This window comes from Sminthopsis crassicaudata, chromosome 5 (assembly GCF_048593235.1).
Source record: "Sminthopsis crassicaudata isolate SCR6 chromosome 5, ASM4859323v1, whole genome shotgun sequence".
Lineage (NCBI taxonomy): Eukaryota > Metazoa > Chordata > Mammalia > Dasyuromorphia > Dasyuridae > Sminthopsis > Sminthopsis crassicaudata.
This window is the reverse complement of record NC_133621.1, coordinates 178,627,213-178,652,347: the sequence shown is the minus strand read 5'-3', so window position 1 is coordinate 178,652,347 and position 25,135 is coordinate 178,627,213. Positions and strand designations below refer to the sequence as shown.

General features: G+C 32.7%; 1 protein-coding gene across 2 annotated transcripts in view; it reads left to right on the top strand.

The window, feature by feature from the left end:
• PDE3A (phosphodiesterase 3A) overlaps nt 1–25,135 on the top strand; it is a 333,660-nt gene that overhangs the window by 169,570 nt on the left and 138,955 nt on the right. The window contains exon 2 of one of the 2 annotated variants that reach the window (XM_074268889.1): nt 5,198–5,248. The exons of the other annotated variant lie outside the window; for it this stretch is intronic. Coding sequence (XP_074124990.1) covers nt 5,198–5,248 — 51 coding nt within the window. The remainder of the gene's footprint in view (nt 1–5,197; nt 5,249–25,135) is intronic. 2 annotated transcript variants of the gene reach the window in all.

Below are 25,135 nucleotides of genomic sequence, written 5' to 3'. Positions count from 1 at the left end.
ATGTATAATAGTTCAGTACACTGATATAGAAATCTATTTCTTTTATATTTTGGTGTCACCACTGTACCTCTTAGTCTGTTAATCTATTGCTACTCATTCTTTTATGTTCAGTCCATTACCTTTTTCAGGCTTGTATGTCGTTGATAACATCTCTATTTTTCATTTTCAAGTGTTTCTTATTACCAAGTAATTATTGTTAATGTACCACAACCAACTTGTGCCTACCATAAATCTTTGTTGGCTTTCAGATTATTTGTAATTGCAAATTTTTTAGCTTGTAATATTCTAAGATTCAGCCATTTGTCATTGCCAAAATACTCCTGGCATAAAGATACAGATTTTTGTAATTGTATACAGTTTGGAATTGTCTAATCACAGCAGCATTTGCCACAATTTTAATTTTCCTAATTTTTCTCCCCAAAGAATCTCACTTTTTTTAGACTTCCCTATTTCTAAGTCCATACCATCCTTCAAGGATTTCAGGTTCATAACCTTTATATTATCCTCAACTTCTCATTCATCATCGTAGATATCCAGTAATTTGTCAAATCTTGCTATTTCTTCTACAACAGTATTTATTACATCAATCTTTTTTCTTTGCATAGAACTAATGCCTTTTTTTAGGCCCTCATTATTTTTTTTTGCCTGGGTTATCATATGGAATTTCAACTGGTCTCCAAATCTGTCATGACTTTAGTCTATCAAACATTATTACCATAGTATTTTTCTGGAAGACTAGATCCAACAATGTATCCTCAAGTTAACCAACTCTAATGATGTTCTATTGCTCCTAGAATAAAATATAAAATTTGTTTAGCTATTTAAACCTTTCAAAACCTAACCCTACCTGATCTTTCCAGATACACTGTGCAAAATTCTCTCTTATGTATTCTTCTATTTAGCTAAACTTGGCTTCTCTTTATTCCTCATTCACAATCCTCCATTTCTCATTTCCATGTTTTTGTACTGGCTGTCCCTTATGCTCACAGGGTACTCCCTTCTTATATACAACTCAAAGAGTTCCATTGTTTCTTTTTTTTAATGCCACTCAAATGTCATCTTCTGGATGAAGCCTTTACTGTTTCCTCTAATTAGTAATGTTCCTCCTGCAAACTACCTTGTTTTCAACTAATTTGTATATATTTATTCTGTTTCATTGTCTCCCATGTCTCACAACTTGTCCCAAAGTTCCTCAGAAAGACCTTGAGAGTGTTCTTACAATGCTTCTAATGATATCTGTGTGAGAGCTCACTTTGTGTGAGTTCTTAATTAAAAAAATATCTTTTAGGCAAATATACATTTGACATTTGAACAATGTTCCAGTTCATCAGAGTTGAGTTCTCTGCTACAGGGTTTGATTGCTTGTAGGTTCAACTCAAGAAAGTACCTCTGTGTCTAATATTTTATCTTTCCAGGTGATCTTCAGAATCTTCCTAAGACAATTTAAATGGAAGCAATTCAATTTCTTGGCATTTCACTGGTATATTTTCTAGGATCCAGAGGCATACAATGAGTTCAGCACAACCTCTGTAGACCTCTATAGAGGTCAGCCTAATATTTCTTGTCTCCCACATTTTCATTTGGAATCTCCCATATACTGAAGTAGCTCTAGAAATGCATCAACTCATCATCTTGATGTATATGACTAAAATATACTGCTAAGATAAGTGAACTTATACACAGCATTCAAAATTTCTATCTATGAGTGGTGTAGTGCTGACTGGTAGACAACCTATTTTCTTGGTGTTAATTGTCAGGCCAAAATTAGCCCAAGAGGCAAAAAATTGATGTATTCTCTATTGCATCTTGCCCTTAGAGGATGTATCGAGTACATCATTATTTGCAATCAAAAAAGTTGAGCATCAACTCTTCTTCCACTTTAGTCTTGGCTTATAGCCTTCTCTAGTTTGTATTTTTCGAATAGTAATGTCAAGTGCTACTTGCTGTTCATAATTAATTATAGTTATAATAATTTGTGCTTTTTGACTTCCAAAACAGTTTCTACCTTAATAAATTTGGTTGTTTATTTAGTTACTTTTTAAATTATTGATACTTAGTGTAATAATTTTATGTTTCCTGAATGGTTATTATATAACATTGTAATTGTGATGTTAGAGTCAAATAACAATTTAGAGAGTAAGAGATAAGGAGATTTTATCTTTAGAAGCTCTTTAAAAAATTTTTATCCATTTGTTTCAGTTGTCACACACACACACACACACACACACACACACACATATATATATATATATATATATATATATATATATATATGCATACACAATGCATATACATGATATATGCATACATATGCACAATCAATGCTTTCTTTTAAGGTAAATATCCCATCACATTAACTTATTTCAATTAATTGTATAGCAGACACATATTAGCTCTTAATGGTATATCAGAGTGAAGACAAATTATTGTTAAATCTTTCATATGTTTCAACTTAATAGTGTAATTTTAATAGCTTATGCTTTAACATTCAATAGAATTGTAATTTCATTGATGTGGGCATTGCCAGTCATAGCTTCTCATCCTTTGAGAGTCCTATACATGGTTTCCTATAGGATCTACATAGCATGATAAAGGACTTTCTTTAGGGCTTCTTCCTTTCTTCTTTTCCCTCTTTCCCTTCCTTACCTTCTTTTTTTCTTTACCTTGTTTCCTTCTTCCCTTCCCTCCTCTCTTTCTTCTTTTCCTTGTTTCTTTCCCTTCCTGATTAAGTTATAAAACAAAACAAAGAAAATAATCTAGAAAGTTAAAATATTTCTTTTTAGTGATGATAAGGACCCTTTTTTCCCCTTTGTTTTTCCTTTTTTCTTGATAGTAAAGGAAAAAAAAAACAAATCTTAATACCTGATAATTAAAAGAATAATAACAATTTAGAACATTTTTTAAAAACAAGAATATGCCTTTTTACTGCAAGGTCATCAAAACAACCACACTTTCTCAAATGTAATTAAAAGTATTTTCTTCTGCTTCTGAATTAAGCAGCTAGTAGAGGGTATGACCAGAAACCTAGTCAAGGTTAATTAAGTTTTAAAATGTGGCCTTTTTTTTTTGGCATTGAAAGAGTTTCTCTATACATTATATAAACATCCCCACTAAAATCACATTTGAAACTTGACAGGATATGAATTGTCTTGGCTGAAGTATTTCACTTCTTAATACCATAAAGTAAGATTTTGGTGTGTGTGTGTGTGTGTGTGTGTGTGTGTGTGTGATCTCTCTGACAATCTGGTGAAACCCATAAACCCCTTTGGATAATAATATATTTAAAAGCATGAAAAAAATAAATTGGATTAGAGAAGAAATAAATTATTTTCATATACAGTATCAAAATGTATGGTTTTTAGTCTGTATACCTTTGTAAAGCATTTGGTTACATTCTTGAAATAGACTTTAAAATGTGAGATGTGGAAGAACTGAATGAAATACACAGGATGGAGTTATGCATATAAACTTTCATTTAGTCCTCTTTAGGAAAACCAATACATCTATTTTGTAAAGGGGAAATTGGAAATCTGTGTGTTTCCTCATTGTCCACTTGTAGTAGTAGACAAGAGAAGGTAAAACTTCATGATTTTGAGCAATATGAGACTTTAGTCTTTTCTAACATGCAAATCATTAACAGAGTTAATATGTATGGTCCCCTTAAAACTATTACTAAGATAATATATTGTTTTTGACTAAAATTTTGTAACTTCTTAGGGCTGTGTTTATTTACTTCAAAGTCAATTGTTTTCTTTCATTTTGCTCATATTTCATGAAAATCTTATGTTTCTCTAAATTGTTTTTATGTTTCATGCATGAATGACATGCAGCAAAGCTTTTACTAATTTGTAGACTCTAATAATCTGATATACTGAATATTCTTTGCTTAAACTTTTTTTTTAACAGAACCTTATCCCCTAGCTTTATCTTTAATTTACTGAGGTAGCTAGCATTTCATATAGTGTTTCTCCATTGTAAGTAATAATAGCCTTTAGTGTTAGAGAAATATTGTTTTATTTTTAAAATTAAGGACAGATTATGGTTTTCCTTTTTGTGCTCTAACATGAAGGACATTTTCATAAAGTGATTAATAATGTAAATTGTCTTCTTAATGCTGAACTGTCCTTAAGTTTCCCACACAAACACAATCTGATTACCATGGAAATTATTGAAAAATATATTTCTATAGCCTCTTTGCTAAAATTATATTTGTTATTTTAATATTGTGTCATTTGTGACTTAGACTGACTGCATTCTCTTCTTTGTGACAAATTAAATCATTATACTCATTGAAGACAATTTAAATTTTTATTGCTGTTATTGTTCTTTTTATTTATACTGTCACAATATTTATATATATGTTTTTTTTCTGGTTGTGCTTTCTGCACTTTGCCTCAGTTTGCATAAGATTTCCATACTTCTCTAGTAGTTTTCACATTCATTATTACTCCCTGAATCATTATATTTAATTATACCCCTTTCCATAATATGTTTAGAAAACTTTCCTATCTTGCCACTCCCAAAGTACTATTATGAATATTTTGGTATATTTGGAACCTTTTAAAATTTGACTTCTTTTGAAAATATGCTTAGTAGTGGGGTCTCTAAGTAAAAAAGAGTATGGACATTTTAGTGATTTATTTACCATACTTTGAAATCATTTTCCAAAATTATTATATACAGCTCTACCAATAGCATATCAGTGTCTTTGTCTTTCCATAGTCTAACATTGAGAATACCCATCTTTTGTTGTTTTTGCCAGTTTTGGAGTGTGAAGTGATTTTAATTTATAATTTTTTAAATAGTGATTTGGAACATTCTTTCATATAACTATATTAGTTTCATTTTTTTTCTTCTGAGAACTTGTTGCCTTTATCCTTTGACCACCTTTCTAATGAGGATGCTTTTAATTTTATATATTTTAGTTAATTATGTATATGTCTTTGTCAAATAATTACCAGATAATAAAAATATTTTTCTCAATAAATAAGTTCCTTTTCATTGCAGTTTCATTGATATAATGTGTACAAAATTTTTCAATATTGTGTAATTGAAATTTTCTATTTTATCTTTCCTAACCCTTTCCCCCCTTGTTTGGCTGAGAATCTTGAAGATCAGATGCATAATTTAGAAAAGTTAATCTATTTTGGGAATATCATATAATATTTAATTTACACTAGTCCTTTTGTCATTTCAGCTCATGGGACATTCTGAATGGGACCACAAACGAGGGTACAAAGGATCACAGGTTAGTCACAGATTTTTCTGTTTTCTTATTTTTTTCTAACAGCGTAGGTCTAGGTGATGATTTTCTAATGCTCAAGAGAAGGAAGGAAAAATGGCAAAAATTACAATACCAAGTGGTAGATTGCAATATACTATTAGTAAGAATATTTTGGTGCTCATATTTCACACTCATAGTCAAACCAAACTGAAGTGACAGATAACTCCCAGAATTCTCTCTGTCTCTTTCCTTCTTTATCTCCTCCTCCTCCCCTTGTCTCCCTCTCCTTCCTTCTACTTCTTCCCCTCCCCTTCCCTTTCCTCCTTTCCCTTCCCTCTCTCTCCCATTCTCTTCCCCTTCCCTTCCCTCTCCCTTTCTCCCTCCTTTTTCCTCCTCCTCCTCCTCCCTCTCCCTAATCCTCTCTTTCAACCCCCCCAAAATGCATTATATTGATATAATTTTAAATGTATAACAGAATCATTTCAAAATATGTAGTTCTCTGTATTGAACTCTTACTCATGACAATTAAGCAAATATTTTTGAAACTGTACATGTTTGAGAGTCATGTTATATTTTGTCCTAGAACTCCCCTGCTTCTCTGTCATGAACAATCATCTAACCTTGACTTTTTTTTTTTGTGATTTTCTCATTTATATGTTTTGCTGTTATGTATATTGTCTTGGTTCTGCTTTTTCTTTCTTTCTTTTCTTTTCTTTTTTTTTTTTTGCTCTACATCAATTCATATAAAATTTCTCCTCTTTTTTTCTGAATTCTTTATTACATTGCATTTATTTGCTGTAATTTTTTGGCCTCTGCTAAATGACTAAGCAATTATTTCTTAGCAACTTTCAAAGTATGCACTATATTTGGTATATTTCTGTTATTTCTTTGTTTATCATTTTGCCTTCTTGGGATAATATGATTAGTAATAGAAACCCACATTCTCTATTAATCTTATCAATTTTTAGCAAGATATCAAATATATTTCTTATTTTTTTTTATTTTAGGTAAAATATATTAAAAATGAATAACCCTCTAAAATAATCAGCCTGCCTTAGTCACAATTAGTTATTGATCAAACAGAGAAATGAAAGGATCCTTATTATCAATAAAAAGAAACTTTTCAACTTACTAGATCATTTTCATTGTTTTGTTTTATATCCTACTCAGGAGGGGGGGAAAAAACAAAATTTGTGATATATTTTTGCCTTTTAATGGCCTGATTTGGAAATTTTTGGAAAGGTTTCATTTTACTCTTATAAATATTTGACATAAGATAATCAGGGTTCTGTTTTAAGTTACGAAAAGAAACATTTTCCTCTTTAAAAAAATTTTTGTTGGTGATATTTTTTTTTTCCGAAATTATAGCCTAATTAAGATTATGCCAGGAAAGACAGCCCTGAAGAATTGGGAAGTTGTAAAAAATGAGAAGTGGGTGTGTGTATGTGTGTGTGTGTCTTACACACACACACATACACACACATAGAGACAGAGACACAGAGAGAGACACACACACAGAGACAGAGACACAAATGAAGAGAGAGAGAGACAGAAACACAGAGAGAGACACACACACAGAGACAGACACAAATGAAGAGAGAGAGACAGAGACACAGAGAGAGACAGAGACACAGAGAGAGACACACACACACACAGAGACAGAGACACAAATGAAGAGAGAGAGACAGACACAGAGAGAGACACACACACACAGAGACAGAGACACAAATGAAGAGAGAGAGACAGAGACACAGAGAGAGACACACACACAGAGACAGAGACACAAATGAAGAGAGAGAGACAGACACAGAGAGAGACACACACACAGAGACAGAGACACAAATGAAGAGAGACAGAGACACACACACAGAGATAGAGACACAAATGAAGAGAGACAGAGACACAGAGAGAGACACACACAGAGAGACACAAATGAAGAGAGAGAGACAGAGACACAGAGACACACACACAGAGATAGAGACACAAATGAAGAGAGACAGACAGAGACACAGAGACACACACACAGAGATAGAGACACAAATGAAGAGAGACAGAGACACAGAGAGAAAGACACACACACAGAGACACAAATGAAGAGAGAGAGACAGAGACACAGAGAGAAAGACACACACACACACACACAGAGACAGAAACACAAATGAAGAGAGAGACAGAGACACAGAGAGAAAGCACACACACACAGAGACAGAGACACAGATGAAGAGAGACAGAGATACACACACAGAGAAAGAGAGAGACAGACAGACAGATGGAAAAGAGAAAGGAGAGAAGGAGAAACCATAAAACTATGGATGACAAAAAAAAAAGCTGTATGTAGTGGTGTCTTGGATTGTTAAATTTTTCAGTGTGAACATTTGCCCTTGAAAATATTTAAAATCGGGGCATGATTTATTAATTTATTGGTTGTTTAGACGTAAGAAAGTTATGGAGATGTCAATGATGCTGATTAAATTTAAGTAACACACATACATTTTCCCCAAAGGGGAAACCAACCCATTCCTGGCTATATTGGAGATAGATGAAATCTACAGGAAGTGCAAGAAAGCTAATCAGGTTTAGTATAAAGAGAACTCATACTGTAGATGCTGAATTATTTTTCTTCTTTTCTTTCTTTTGCCAAGAAAAATTACCCCTGGATTGAAATGAAAGAACCAACAAAAAATGAGTAATAGGGAGACTTTTTTTTAAATTAAAGCTTTTTATTTTTCAGAACATATGCATGGACATTTCTTCAACATTAGCCCTTGCAAAACCTTGTGTTCCACTCTCCCCCCCCCCCCCACCTCTTCCCCCAGGCCCTCCCCTAGGTGGGAAGTATCCCTTTATATGTTAAACACGGTAGAAGTATATGTTAAATCTAATACATGCATACATATTTATACAATTATTGTTCCACACAAGAAAAATCAAATCAAACCAGTAAAAAGGGGGAGAGAGAGAGAGAGAGAGAGAGAGAGAGAGAGAGAGAGAGAGAGAGAGAGAGAGAGAGAGAGAAGCAAAACAAAATACAAGCAAACAACAACAAAAAAAGTGAAAATGCTATGTTGTGAACCACACTCAGTTGCCACAGTCCTCTCTCTGGATATAGATGGCTCTCTTAATCACTGAACAATTGGAACTGGTTCTAATCATCTCATTGTTGAAGAGAGCCACGTCCATCAGGATTGATAATTATATAATCTTGTTGCTGTGTATAATGATCTCCTGGTTCTGCACATTTCACTCAGCATCAGTTCCTGTAAGTATCTCCAGGCTTCTCTGAAATCATCCTGCTTGATCATTTCTTACAGAACCATAATATTCCATAACATTCATATATCATAATTTATTCAGCCATTGTACAATTTATGGGAATACATTCAGTTTCTTTTTTCTATCCACTACAAAAACGGCTGCCACAAACATTTTTCACACATGAGTCCCTTATATAAGCCCTTATATATAGAAACACTACTGGATCAAATAGTATGCATATTTTGATAACCCTTTGGGCATAGTTACAAATTGCTCTCCAGAATGATTGGATCTGTTCACAACTCTACTAACAATGTACTAATGTTCCAGTTTTCTCACATCCCCTCCAACATTTATTATCCTTTCCTGTCATCTTAGTCAATCTGAGAGGTACATAGTGGTAACTCAGAGTTGTCTTAATTTTCATTTCTCTAATCAATAGTGATTTAAACCATCTTTTCATATGACTTTAAATGGTTTCAATTTGTTAATATGAAAATTATCCATTCATATCCTTTGACTATGTATCAATTGGAGAATGGCTTTAATTCTTATAAATTTGAGTCAATTCTCCATATATTTTAAAAATGAGGCTTTTATCAGAACTTTCAATGCAAAAATGTTTTCCCAGTTTATTGCTTCCCTTCTAATCTTATCTTACAAAACCTTTTTAATTTAATATAATCAAAATTATTTATTTTGTAATCAATAATGATCTTTGGTTCTTTTTTAGTAACAAATTCCTTCCTCCTCCACAGATCTGAGAGGTAAACTATCCTATGTTCTTCTTATTTGTTTATAATATCATTCTTTATGTCTAGATCATGAACCCATTTTGACTTTATCTTGGTATACGGTGTTAGGTGTGGGAGAATGCCTAGTTTTCACCGTACTACTTTCCAATGTTCCCAACAGTTTTTGTCAAATAGTGAATTCTTATCCCCAAAACTGAGGTCTTTGAGTTTACTGAATACTAGATTGCTATAGTTATGAACTATTTTGTCCTGTGAAGCTAACCTATTTCACTGATCAGAGTAGCTTCTTACCAAGTGGTTTTGATGATAGCTGCTTTATAATATAGTTTTAGATCTGGTATAGCTAGGCCACCTTCATTTGCATTTTTTTTCGTTAATTCCCTTGAAATTCTTGACCATTTGTTGTTCCAGATGAATTTTATTGTTATTTTTTCTAGATCTGTAAAATAGTTTATTGGGAGTTGATTGGTATAGTACTAAATAAATAGATTAGTTTAGGTAGTATTGTTATCCTTATTATATTTGCTTGACCTATCCAAAAGCACTTGATATTTTTCCAGTTGTTTAGATATGATTTTATTTGTGTGGAAAGTGTTTTGTAGTTTTGCTCACATAGTTTCTGACTTTTCCTTGGCAGACAGATTCCCAAGTATTTTATACTATTGACAGTTATTTTAAATGGAATTTCTCTTTGTATCTCTTGCTATTGGATTTTATTGGTAATATATAAAAATTCTGATTTATGTGGATTTATTTTTTATCCTACAACTTTGCTAAAATTACAGAATATTTCTAATAGTTTTTAGTTGATTCTCTAGGGTTCTCCAAGTATACCATAATATCATCTGCAAAGAGTGATAATTTGGTTTCCTCTTTACCTACTCTAATTCCTTTAATCACTTTTTCTTCTCTTATTGTCAAAGCTAGCATTTCTAATACAATATTAAATAATAATGATGATAGTAGGCAACTTTGTTTCACCCTTGATCTTATTGAGAATGGTTCCAGTTTCTCCAATGGGGAGACTTGTTACCTAAGATGAAGATGAAAGTATTAGCTACCCTACATTTATTTGAGTCCCCTGACCTAAAAGAATTAAATTCTCTGTTACTGAAAGAACAGAAGCTAAGAAGTCTGAATTTTTGTCAGCAAGCCAATTTATGCAAAATTGGAAAGGTTTCAAGGATTAGAAAAAGAAAATTGTGGCCCTGATTTTGGAGGAAAAAAGAAGAGAATAAAATATGCATGCTAAAGTCTAATAAGTTTGATTTTGCTTTTTTAGAAAAAAAAACCAATATGCCATTATCAAGATAGTTCATGAGTATCTAGAAAAGTAAATAGTGATCATGTGGTAACATATAGTCAATTTTATTGTAATGTTATTTAGAAAACACAAATTTGTTTCATTGTAAATGATATATTAGGTAGTAATTTGAAAATAAATTGAATCTTGTGTTTGCTTATGTGTGAGTATATCTGTAAGAAACTTTGAGAATGCAGAGAAAATGGCACCATTTTATAATAACTTATAAACAGAAACTATTCCAAAGCCCACTTCAAGAAGCAACTTCAGATCTTTTTTCAAGGTAAAGTGCCATATTTATTGTATATTTTCTGCTTTATATCCAGGATCTATAGGCAGAAGTTGGAAGAACTTCTCCCATCCATATCCACATACTCTATCCCTATTCCCACCTTCCATCATGTTGTTTTTTCCATATACCCCTACCAAGACTGCCTTCTTTGACTTTGCTAGTCTGGTCCATGGAAAGGAACCAGGATACAGGCTGAACAGGAGTCCAAGATTGTAGCATCAACACTATTTATGGTAGCATTTATGTATCTCTTAAAAATTTTAATATGTATAAAATGGTGCTCCCATTTTTATTAAGTTCCTGTACTTTTTATGTGTCATTGACCAGTTTTTCAGTGTTATTCTCTTCATTCCATCTCCCCTCCCCATAAGTCCTGTGGTTTTTGTTGTGCCATTTTGTACAGAAGATGTGGCTATATTTAGATGATTCCAGACTAATCTTCTAACCTCATTTTCACTTTTGGTAAGATTATTAAAGTAGTATATTAGATGACTGCTGTAGATAGTGTTTAGCTAAATTCTATCAAGTCTCTCAGTCTATTGTAGAATGTATAAAATGATGTGGGCTACATAGTAATAAAATGGGATGAATTCAAAGATAGTTAGATGATCAAACCCAAAGAGTTATGTTGAAAGCTTCATGTTAAAATAACAAGATTCCTCTATTGGACTGCCTAAGGGATTTGTGCTTCTTAATGTGATGTTTAAAAAGCTTATCATTGATCTGAATAAAGGCAAAGACTTATCAAAAATTCAAATGATATAAAGTTAGAAAGGCTAGTTAATATTAAATGATATAAATGGACTCCAAAAAGATATTGCAAGGTAGAAAAATGGCCAAAATCAAATTAGATGAAGTTTAAAGAACTGAATATATATTTGGTTAATTTGGGGCTAAGAAGACTTATTTCATAAGTACCTTGACTCATCCCAATACTGATCACATCCAAAATAGGAACTTAGTATCTGTCCTCCCAAGTCTGCTCTTCTTCCTAACTTTCCTATTTCAGTTGAAGGAACCATCCTTTCAGCTAGTCACCCCATTTTATAGCCCAAGAGCTAGCCTTAACTCTTCAAACACTGGCATTTTCCTTGGTTGTCCTCCATATTTAGAATTCTCTTCTTCCTCATCTGTACTTACTACCTTGCTTTAGTGTTCAAATTCCAGCTAAATTCTCACCTTCTGCAGGAAAATCTCTTAATGCTAATGACTTACCTCTATTGATTTTTTTACAATTTATCCTACATGTAGTTAGATACCTCCTCCAATTTTTTGTTTTTATACATTGTATCAGCCTTATAGAATATAAATTCCTTGAGAGCAGGGAATATTTTAAAATGTGTCTTTGGGTAACATCTCCTCCCCCCAACTTGCTCTCTCATCCCTTTTTGTTTGCATCATTTGAGCCCTGTTGCCTGCATATAGTAAATTTATTTATTTTGCAAGGCAATTGGGGTTAAGTGACTTGTCCAGGGTAACACAACAGTGAGTGTTAAGTATCAGAGGCCAGAATTGAATTTGGGTCCTCCAGACTTCAAGGCAGGTGCTCTATTGCTATTGGGTATCATCTACCTGCCCCACCTTCACAGAGTTTATAGATAATAAGTGTTAATTGAATTAAACTAAATCTCAAGTCACCTCTGGAATGAGAATAGGGACATTTAATTTTATTTCTTTTACCCGTACTTTGCACATAAGGGTTGTGGAATAAAAATTAGTTGAATTATTATTTTTTAAATTAACTGAACTCAAAGGTAAACCTAGGTCAAATATTTTTTCTCCTTCAGGCCAAAATAACAAAGCAAAAGTAAGTATAATCATCCTGTAGATCTGATTGGCGTGTGCCTGGGGATCTTTCAAACTGAAGCCAGAAGACATCAGCCCAGTCTCATGCAATAAGATGATCAGATCTATCACTGATTTATCATTGTTGTCAGCCTCTTTCTTTTGCTCTAGAGTTTCAATAATGGAATGGTCAGGATTTATCTTCTACTATTTCTTTGCTGCCATGTAACCCATTGTTGAGTTGTCTTAGTGCATGAGAATTCATTATTCTTTCCATGTTTACTGTCTAGGCTATGTGTTTGTGATAATGTAGCATGGGGAAGTAATCAATATATTTGGATACAATTAACTTTTCAACTTTATTTTTAAGATATATTTCATAATTTTGCAAAATACAGAGAATATAGATTTATTAGGAAATTATGTAGCATATAGGTTAAGAAAAAAAATCTCTTTTCTACTACTTGTTTCTTAGAGACACTTACCTTCCATGTAATATGAATGTAAGTGAGATCTCTAAAAGATAGAATAATAATAATAATAATACAGAGAAACAATTGTTTGGGCCAATTATTTCACTAAAGGAAAGAGAGAAGGAAGAAAAATATCAAGTTAAAAAACAGGAATGTACTGTAGAGATGTCAGTTGTTGTAGATCAAGTTAGCACAATCACAGCAAAAGGAAGATGGGAAGCACTGAAGCAAAACATTACCTACTTTATAGTTTTGTTTATTACCCAAGGCCAGAAGGAGCAAATGACAGTGTCTAATTGTGAGGTCATTTTAAATTGGCATGTAATTTAGCTATGGTAGAAAGGTAACAGAAGGGAGAGTCAAGGACCATTAACTCCTTATTCATTTCTACTTATACCTTTTGCAGCTTTGGCATCTGTGGAAAATAAGTTTAATGCAATTCTCAACTTCTATCTTATCCCTATACTACTATGACTATGACTATAACTAATATTGTAACATTGATGATGATGACAACTACTGTAACTTGATTACTACTATTGCTACTAATAGTAGTTGGTGTGTTTGTGTGTGTATGTGTATGTGTGTATGCACACAGTTTACAAAGTACTAATATATTATTTCACTTTTTGCTCACAATATCCTTTTAAATTAGGTGCTATTTTTATCTCCACTTTATAGATGAGGAAATCGAGGCTGAAAAAGGATCACATAGCTAGTATTTGAAGGGAGATTAGTACTTAAGTCTTTCTGACTCCAAGTCCAAAACTCTATCTACTGTACTACCATAATAAAACTGAGTGGCTTTGATGTTTTTCAACAGTTTTGTGAATGAAGTACTACAAATATTATATCCACAGGAGAAAATCAAAGCTTAGACATTATGATTTTCCCATGGTCATACAAATATTAAGCAGTTGTCTTAATGATATAGGATAAAATAATAAGGGGAGGAGAAAAATTTAAGAAGTAGATTTTAGTTTTTAAAACTTAAGTAGATATAGTTTCAAAGGACATTCAAGTGGGCACTGGTGCTTAATTCTTAAAAGCTAACAATGGTAGTTAAGAATCTATAATTCCCTTCACACTGTAATGTTAGGTCCTTGCCTACCTTAGCCATCCTTAAAAATAAATAATTAATATCTTTTCAGTCAGGAGCATAAAACTTTGTCCAGAACAGTAGCAGCTAAGTGGCATAGTATATACAATGCTAGACTTATAGTCAGGAATACCTAAGTTTAAATTTTACCTTTGCTGCTTATTAGTTGTTTGACCCTAGACAAATCACTTCCCAAACCTTTAGATTCCTCATCTATAAAATGGAGTTAAAAATACCATCTACCATTCAGAATTATCATGAATATCAAAAATATAAAACTCTTTGCAAATATTAAAGTTTATTATTAATATTATCTTTATTATTAACAGTTATCTTAGACCTCCACCTTTAGATTAATCATAATGAGGAAGTGTTTCTTTTTTTAAATTTGTTTTATTTGGAAAAACAAAATAAGAAAAAAAGAAAAACAGAAAAGGAATACAAAGCAAAATAAAGCAAAACAAAAGAGAACATTGTTATGTACCCAGCAAAATATCAGAACAGATTCAAAATATATAACTACAAATTATCAGATCAAGAAAATATATATATTAGTAGAAGAAATTATATTCATGAATGTCCATTTTTCTTTACTTCCTTGTAAATTGTTCTTTAGTTTTCTGCTGTACACCTATTTACTTTATTCTTTCCCCTGCTTTTACCCTCTCCCAAGCCCTAAGCAAGCTACAGTTAAGAAGATATATATGTATATAGATAGATAGATAGATAGATATAGATATAAATAGGTGCCTATTTATATCTATATTTATATCTATCTATCTATATATATTTATGCATACACACACACTCACATACACACACACTCACAAATACACACATATACACTCACACACACACACACACACACACACTTACTCTCACATACACACGTCTTTCTTATCATCCCTGCTAGCTCTTTGCTTAAATTCTACTCCATAACTTGCCTTGCTATTACTTAACCTCCCTCCAAGGAAAGATTCCTTCCTAGTCTTTTTCCTTACCCATTGATTCTCCATCTGCCTATCCCTCTTCCTTTATTCCTTTATAGATTTTGGAAGGTACCATACCCTTCAGGGTATATATGTAATGTTGTCTATTGAACCCATTCCTGCTGTGAGTAGGTTTTAGAACTACGAGCCTTCCTCCTCCCTCTGTCTCTGTGTCTATTCTTCCTCTGCACCTCATTTGTATAACATGATTCCTATTTTTACTTTCATTCTGTCAATCTTTCTTTTTAGGTACCCTATTGTTGATATGAATCTTGAACATAGAGTATTCATTTCTCATGTACACTCCCCAAACTCCCCCTCCACACAATCTGTCTATGTTTAAAAAGTTTGTACATGTTGAGATCCCTAAAATTGATCTTTGATATTGGCTCTTATATGTTAAATTTTCTGTTAAGTTCAGGTTTGGTTGATAGAAAATCCTATATGTTGTATGTTCATTTTTTTTCTCACTCAAAATTAATTTAATTTTTCTGGATATGGTATTTTTGGCCACAGGCCTAGTTTTTTGATTGTTGGGAAATGTGATTCCAGGACTTAGGTTTTTTTTATTATATTTATTGAGAGGTCTTGTATGAGTCTAATTGTAGCTCCAGCATATTTGATTTTTTTCTTGTTTCTTGCAAATTTGTCTCTTTCTTCTGAGGGTTTCAAAATTTGCTAATAACATTCCTGTGTGTTTTCTACAAAGTATCTCTTTAAGGTGGTGATCAGTGGATTTTTTTCTATTTCTACTTTGCTCTCATGTTCTATCATTGCAAGACAATTTTCTTGAATCCAGTCCAAGAAAATTGGATTGTTTTCTGTATTATTTTTGGTCACAACTTTCTGGCAGTCTAATTATTCTTTTATTTTCTTGATCTGTTCTTCAGATCAGCTATTGTTTATTTTTCTTCTATTTTTTTCCTTATTTATATTTGTTTTGTTATTTCTTGCTCTCTTGCTTCACTGCCTCCCCTTTATCTAATTCTAATTTTCAAAGAGTTTTTTTAGTTTTTGAGACTCCATCTCCATTACTAGTTGGTTAACTTTTTTTTCATAATCTTGCTTTCTGTGGATCCTTTTTACCCAGTTTTTCCTCAATTTTTTCTCATTTGATTTTTAAATTCTTTTTTTAGAATCTTTCTATAAATTCTCTCTGGACAAAGAGCCATTTCACATTACTCTTTGGGATAGAAGCTCTTTTTTTTTTTTTTTTTTTTTTTTTTTTTTTAATTTCAGCATCCTTCTTTGAAGATGAACCCTGATCTTTCCTGTTCTATGGTGGAGTTCTTTCTTTTTTGCTGGCTTATTTTTTTAAAAATAAATATTAGTGTAAACCCTTTAATCATAGGACCAGGGGATGATGTTTCAAGCTTCCCTTCAGCTGTTCTCTCTAACCAGGAGCCCTAAACCAAGAGCTCCACCCTCCTGCAAATGTTGATAGCCAGCAACATCCCTGCCTTGTTGCTTTTAAATTCAACAGGGGCTGATTTCTTCTCATCCCGGATCCAAGTCAGCAGCATAGCTAGGCCTGTTGTTACCAATCAGCCAAGATTCATCGCATCTTCTGATCCTTATTATATAGATATTATATAGGATTATATAGGAAATACAGAGACACCGTAAATTGCCATGTCCAGGATGGGATTTACATCTGAATCTGTGCAAAGTAGTCCATTTAACCTATTTTATTTGATGGCCAGCTCTACATGCCAGATAATGTTCAAGCATTATAGCTAATGAAGCTGCCCAAAGTGACCATTTCCTATCTGTTACTTCACACCAGACCTAAGATCTGGACCTTCACAGATAGATCTTCCTGAATACAGTCCATGGGGAAATCAATTCATTTATCTTTGAGGCTTTTGCCTCAAGATTGGACCTAGTTGTTTTGATCTATGACTGAGCACCTGCAACTAGTCGAATAAACCCACTATTTTTACTGGATAGCCTAGATACCAGACAGTACTTTAGCTTAACATACCTTCTAGACATCTAGCTACCTTCCAAAATAAAACTTCCTTTTTTGGTCCACTCTTCCCTAAAATAAGTTTTCTTCCTTGAAGGACAGGCATTGTGTCTTTTTGAATCTGTCTTTGTCTCTATTTCTCTCTATATCTGTCTTTCTCTTCCTAACTTTTTATCACCAATGTTTGGCATACAGTAAGAGCTTAGTAAATGCTTTTTATTCATTCCCAGAAACTAGTAAGTGATAGAACTTATATTCCAAGAAGTGATATCACAAAATATTTACATATTCAGATGAAAATTGGAATCATTTGTATTTTTTAGACATGCAGTTTATTTGATCATGAAATGTGACCTGTACACTGCTATGTCTCATATTTTTTGTGCATAACTGGAATTCTAAAGTTGTAGGAATTCTATAATAAGCATCCAGTTAAGTCGGTAGGAGGATTATTGATGGAAATCCTGTTTTTGACTGTCCTGTCTGCTTAGGAATCTATTTAAGGAAAAATATCTTCATTAATAACTGTTACTGAAGATTATTTCTCTAAACACATGCTTTGTAATATTCTCAGCTGATGACAGGTTAAGACTTTCTAAGTTGAATAATTCTTATTTGACTATATAAAGTCAGAAGTTATTTAAATTCTTCTGAATTTTCCTTCTTCCGGGCTTACCTAGAAGAGTGCCTTGTAAATTTATTGAAATGTCCTCTTTTAACACATTAAAAAAAAGAAAGAGGAAAAAAAACACCAAAATTTTTCCAAGCCTCTGTTCCATAGAATTACTTTGGGTTCTTTGAGGATTCAAATGTATAAAGTCCCTGATTTATTCCCTAGGATTAATTTAGGTCCTTGGAGAGACTTTATAATTCACTTTTCCCCCAAGAGTAATGGCTTTTCAAATATCATATAAAATATTAACATTTGTCCTAGAAATTTTACCCAAGGGTTATTTCCTTCTTGGTGTCTATCCAAAGTGTGTGTGTGTGTGTGTGTGTGTGTGTGTGTGTGTGTGTGTGTGTGTGTTTTGAGAAAGGGCTAGGCATTTATCTGTCTTCTACTTACAAATACATTTTTCCTCAAAAGAAAATATAATTCAGAATGATATGGCACCTGTGATTGTTGCTAGTAATGTTTTAAGCAAGTTCTTTAATGCTTCAAGAAGGTTCAGAACTATAACTAGCAATTATTGTACCTCAAACAAATCCATGTAATTCAGGGAAGTGAGAGGCAAGCCTGAAGAAGAGTAGAGGGCCATGGATGCCTTTGAATTATGAGATAAGTAAGAATTGTCTCACTTATCTCTCTGTGAGAGGGATTATTTGAGGGGAAGGAGAGAATGTAAGATGTCAGATTGGTTATAGGGTCCTTATGGTGACAATCTGGGAGGAGTTATATTATCTAACTTCTAATTCTATGAGATGAAGATTAGACAGTTATTTGCCATAGAGAGCAATCACATCATTTTTTATCAAATATGTTACTAGTAATGATAATAATAATAAAAATATTACTATTAATAATTTATTTAGTGTCACACTACTGTGCTATTATGTGCCAGACACCACACTAAATACAAATACTCATTAGATCCTCACAATATCCTCTGAAGTAATCAAGGAAACTGAGTAAGATATATTAAATGACTTATGCAGGGTCATACAGGTAGTAAGTGACAGAGGCATGATTTGAATTCAGATTTTCCTGACTACAGATGCTCTATTAACTGTGCTACTTTTCATCTCATAGTAATCTTTTATTTTACCCCACAACATATTGAAAAAGGTTTTTTTTTGGGGGGGGTAAGTGTTGCAGTGTTAATTAGCTATTATTGTTAGTAAAAAATCATCACTATATTAAAATAAATTTATATATATATACATATATATTGTGTATGAAGACAATGGCTATAAACTGCTTAAAGCAGTGGCAGTGAAAGCTTAATTTCACTATAATTTAATTTTACCACCTTAAGTTTACCGCCATTTTATAATAATTTTACCTTAGCCAATGTTTCACTTAGAAATGCAAAAGATAATACAATACATATTGGCATTGATGATCTGTAGCTTCTAATAAGGTTATCTTAATCCAACTATTCTCTAAATGCTCATTTGGAGTAGCAAAGATGGGGTAGACACATGAGCCTTAATTTCCAGTTGCATGAATTTATTTAAACTGGAAAAAGTAATAGGGATGCAGATCATGACTGGATATGACATTTGTCATGGGGATTTCTTAATGAGAAAACTTACTGTGCCAGTGAGAGTCAAACTTGTCAGCAACTTCAAGTCTTAGGGAGTTGTCTGGAACACTGAGACATTAATTTATCCAAGGCCACAAAGCCAATACAGGGCAATGGAAGAACTGTAATCAGAACTTTTGGGGTCAAATGCTGGCTTTCTAGCCATTCCACTTCACTGTCTTTCCCTTCCCTCTTTTTTCATCTGTAATATGGCAAGTAGGGATTTATGTAACTTTTAGCCAACTTCTTCCTCCTCAAAGAATTAGCAATTGGATTTCAAGCAACTAGTTTGTAAGAGAGGGCCTTTAGTTGTATTTCCATTGATTTCAGGATCTACATCTTTGACATTATCTAGGGAGTATGGATTTGTCTTTCCATTTATTCTTTGGCTTGTTTTCCCATTACCTACTTCTCCCTCTAGCTCACACTCATCACCTCACTGGCCATGTGTCTTACTGATTTACCTCTCCCAAGGTCATTGACTTACAAAGTATTTAATCAGATTAGATAAAAGGTGATAGAAACTCAAGTATTACTTTTATGTAATGTAGCTCTAGACTATATATTCCTTAGACCCAGACTTTTTTAAAGGTGAATACCTTTTCCAGTTTGGAGTTTATTCCCTACGCCTAATTGCCACAACCTGAACTAATCCCTGGAAAAGGGACAGTGGAGATTGATATGTATTCTAAACTACCTCAGTTCCCATAAAACTGAAGGTGAATATATGCAATTAACCTCAGTGGGAATTAAAGGGCAATAAAAAACTATGGTTGTCTTTCTTCATTGTTGGTGTGTTGAAACATGGGAAATCTCCTATCTTTTAGGATACCCTAACTAACCTAAACTAAAAGTTAGCATATCCTAACTTTGCTCTTTTCACTTTATTTTCTTTAGTCATGTAATAGATTTTGACAAGTTGCTCTATGGGAAAGATCTTGTCTGCTACCAGAGTTCTTTGAAAAGCAAATAACCTAAGAAAGAAGTAAGTGAACTGCCACATATGTAACTAACATTATTTTTCTCTCAATCTCCTTGAAAAATCTGCACCACAGGCATGTATTATACATTTATACTCTCTGTAATGTGTATAAACTCAGATGAGTCACACTACATCTGTTATATACTGCCAATGACAAGATGTTTCCCAATAATACAGTATAGACTACAAATGGCCAAAGCAGAAGATAAAAATAGAATATAAAAATAAAAAAATGATGATATATCAATAATGAATAAATTGCTCTGACATGCTCTCATAATACCTATTTATAAAATTTCTGAAATAATTATATGTTCTTTAAGATTGTTGATTAGCCAGTTCACCTTGGTGGAAACTACTGTTTGATATGACTTTTTCAAAGCAAATATGCCCTTGTCCCAAGAGAAATATGAAAAAGCTTCTTAGGAAGGAGCAGATGTTTATACCCTAGGAATCATTGTCTAAGATGTTCAAAGCATCAGAATAGCTTGCAAATAGGATATTATCAAAATATTTCCCAGAATCATATTCAAGAATTAGAAGCTTAGAGAAGTACTTGATGTCATGCTAAATATAGTTATCATTGCTTTTTTTGAGAGGAAAAATAGAAAATGAAGTATACTTCAATATTTATTCAATAAACTGCCCAAATTATGCTGATACTAATGATAATATTTTGTGACAATCACAAGTATGCTGTCAAAAATAAGTGGTCAGACTTAGTAATAGTTTTTCTTTTTTTTTTTTTTTTTTTGCAATGATGGTACCTAATTTTTCTTATCAAAGGGCATTAGGGTAAGTCTGTTAAAATTCAAGTTAAAATTTACCAAAAAGATCATCAAATTAAAGATTAAAAAAAAACATTAAGCAGCTTGTCTAACCCTTCGTTTTTTATGTGGTCAAAAAAGGTTGTGACTTGCTCACTGTAACACATAAATCAAAGAGCTGGTATTCAAACTGAGAACATTGGGCTTTCATTCTAGTTCCTTTTCCTTATACTGCTGTCCCTCAGTATCTTTATATTTCTGGTAAAACTGCAAAATTCTTCCACGTAGAACCTGTGTCTTATTCATTGTTGTTCTTGTATTGCATAGTCGGCAGTTATTCCATATATTTATTAAGTGATTATTTTAGCTTGTCTTTCCTATAAAATATTTTTTAAAATTACTTAAAATAGCACAACTATATCAACAAGTTACAAATCAATGACTCTAGGAATAAAAATTCTTATTGGGTAACATACTTAGAATGTTCACTTTCCAAAAGATACAAACTTTGAAAGCATAATTTGTTTTTGACATACTATATAGCTACTTACAAAATTTTGTTGCCTTATCCAATCATTCTTTTCCATTCTTGAACCTAGAATTTTAAAAGTACTTCATGGAGAATCCAGTTTTTAGGCAAGTTCCTATATGGTTTTGGATTTCAGTGATCTTTCTACTCATTGAATGATTTTATAAAAAGTTCAGGAAGTTTTATATTATTTAGACATATTAGATATCCCAGTGAAAAAAAAGAATGATCAAATTTTAATATTTCACTTGAATCTACTTAGGCAGCCATAATACTGCTGCATATGTTAATCCTATGTAAGATATAAAAACCTACAACTGAATATCTGTCTAGTTTAAAAAGAAAGACAAATCTTTAAGACCTCAAATAGCTATGCATTTTAAACCCATTTTTTTCTTCACAAAAATTAATCATTTCTTAGCACTTGAATGCCAAATAGAAAAAAAAAATCATGCTGGTGAAACCAGTGTCACAGGAGAACTTATCTCTTCACACCAGAGTGATAGCACTTGAGTAAGTCTATATATAGGAAATACAGTTCTAGCCATTAATAAATAATTCAGAGATAAAATGAACACAAATTATGACAAAAATAGCATTTCTTGAATTGTATTCCCCACATCAGTGACTTATTTCATAATATTGCATAATTCAATTATTAATCCTGAGTATAGTCATAAGAATAATGTCAAGTTTTTGAGAAAATCTAGAGATTATCAAATCAGTATTAGGATTGTTTAATTTCCAAATCCTGTGTTCTTATAATCATATAATCATTGTTTACAGTTCCTAAAATTAGAAAAAATAGTTCAATAATAACTCTTGTAATAAGTGTTCTTTTCAAGTTAAAGAGAACCTAGAAAATTCCTTAGTATAAGTGAAACAAATTTTAAAAAGCAAGGAAAATAATAAGATTTTGATGGTTAGCCTCAAAACTTCATGGTAGAAGGCAAACAAATGCAATGGTAATTTCATGGGAAATAGAAACCAACAATTCTTTGAATTTCTACTGAAGGGATTAAAAAGAAATAATAGTAGAGTTTATATAGTAGTTTAAGGTTCATAAAGTACCTTACAAATAATGTTTCATTTTATCCTCCCACTTGTTAGGAGCATGGAAAGGAAGACAAGCTGTACAGCTTTTTACTATGCTCCTAGCTTCCTCTCTTGTGATTCCAAATTGTAAACGTAAAGCTCGAGCAGCCTGATGATATTTAGAATGAGATTCTTGTGCTTCCTGAAATAAAGGACTACTGGCTAACATGGTTAGAAGGCTATCTGCCTTTGAATTTCCATCAAAAATGGGACCTGGAAGTCCACTATGTGAGTGGACATGCAAGATATAAATCTTGCCTGGATGTTTTCTCACTTGCTCTTGAAGTTCCTTAAAGAGCTGATAAATATTGGAGGCTACAAATTTTATTTGGGCTGTGGCAATTCTTTGTACTACACCTACTGAATAGGCTGAATCAGTAATTATATTTACGTCTCCTGGGTAATAAGTAAGAGCTAGCATGATAGCAAATAATTCATTCTGTTGAGTGGACTGAAAAGGAGTCCTGACTACTCTCTTTATGGTTAAATCATGAGAGTATACAGCACAAATATTTTCTTTGGAGGCATCTGTAAAGATTGTTGGTCCTTTAAGAGGAACCTTAGAAACCTTTTCTTCAAAAATCCATTGCCAATTATGTAGTAGCCGGGTAATCTTTAATGGAGATCCATGTGCAAAATTTGGAGCAGTGGCCAATAAAATTTGCCATTCTGGGATGGTCTCACGGCATACATTAATTTGGAATCACAAGAGAGGAAGCTAGGAGCATAGTAAAAAGCTGTACAGCTTGTCTTCCTTTCCATGCTCCTAACACCCACTATCTTGAAAACTGTTATCCCTATTTTATGAATGCTGAATTGATTGTGAATAAATGATTTCGTAAAGGGTCCATAGCAAATAAATGTCTGAGGTCAGATTTGATCTTGAACCTGACTTGAATCCAAAACTCTATCTAAAGTGCCACTTGATTGAAGAATTATAAAGAAGCAACATTGTAGAATATATAGAGATAATTATGAATTATTAGAGTGACCATCATATGAAGTAAAGATGAGGGTATAGCCATTTATATCCCACATCTGTGAGATAAAATCAACTAGATTTTACTCCTTTATGAGTTCTGGAGTATGAGTATAGGTTGATAATTTAGGACTACTTTATTATAACTTGATGCCATATTATATTGATGAGCTTTTTTCTCCTTTCCATCCTATATGGTACATATTAAGTTGATTGGATTATGATACATAATCACAAATCATGTTAAAATTACCAGAGAAAACTGAAAAAAACCTGTTGAGCTGAAGGAGCTTAGGTTATATTATATTGAGGGAAAGAGGCAGATGAAACATGTATGTAAGTAAAAATATAAATATGTGATACTTTTCATATTTCTACAAGGTTTTGAGGAGAGAGAGAGAGCCCTGGCAACTGGAGGAATAACAAAAATCTTCATGTTAAAGAAAGAAATTAAAATTAATCTTGGAAATTGGCATTCTGACAAACAAGCAGAGCCCATCACATTTATAGCCTATACAAAGAAAAAGAGACAGGATATGAAATGGCAAGCTTAGGGGAAAGCCAGTGGTCTATAGAATTTTGCTCTAAACAGACTGTGTATGAAGAACCAATGTGGAAGAGATTGGAAAGACAGAATGCACTTCAATTGCTATGCAAATGAGTGTGTATCTTTTTCTAAAGGCAATAAGGAACCCATGAAGATTCTTGAGCTTGATGGTTGTGTAATCAGACCTGTGACCCAGGAACACAGTTTCACTTACTATAGGGAAGGTAGATTGGAGAGGAAAGAAAAGGGGAGTATGGGAACCTCTGTTAATTTTTTTTTTTGATAATGTTAGTGAGGATTCATAATGAGTGACAAGTCTTGAATAGTGTAAAGGTGATTAGTGAGAGGGGGAGGAAAGTTCTAAGCATTGGGGAAGTAGAATCAGCACACCTTGGATATAGGCTATATATATATTGAGGGACTAAGTAATGGAAAATACAGTCAAGGTGAGCTCTAAGATTACCAACTCAAGTACCTAATTTCTTTCAGCAAAAATAGGTGGTTGAATAGAGGGTTTAGGGGAGAGGAAAATGGCTTCCTTTGTGAAGTTGTTGATGGCAAGAGGTAATTAAAGAGATAAGAGCTGAATATATAGAATTAGCAGTAACCTATGCAAAAATGAATATATTATAAGAATACCTAGGATAGTCGAATGGCAAAAAAGGTAATTAATTATTTGGAATGGGAAGGGGGAAAAGGAGCAAGTGTCATTGGTGGAGGACACACCTCCTATGTATCAAGCACTATGATAAATACTTTACAAATATTATCTCTTTGATTCTTAAAGCGTGTCTGAAAAGTAGGACCTTGCTATTATTATCTCCATTTTACAGCTGGAAAAAAAAA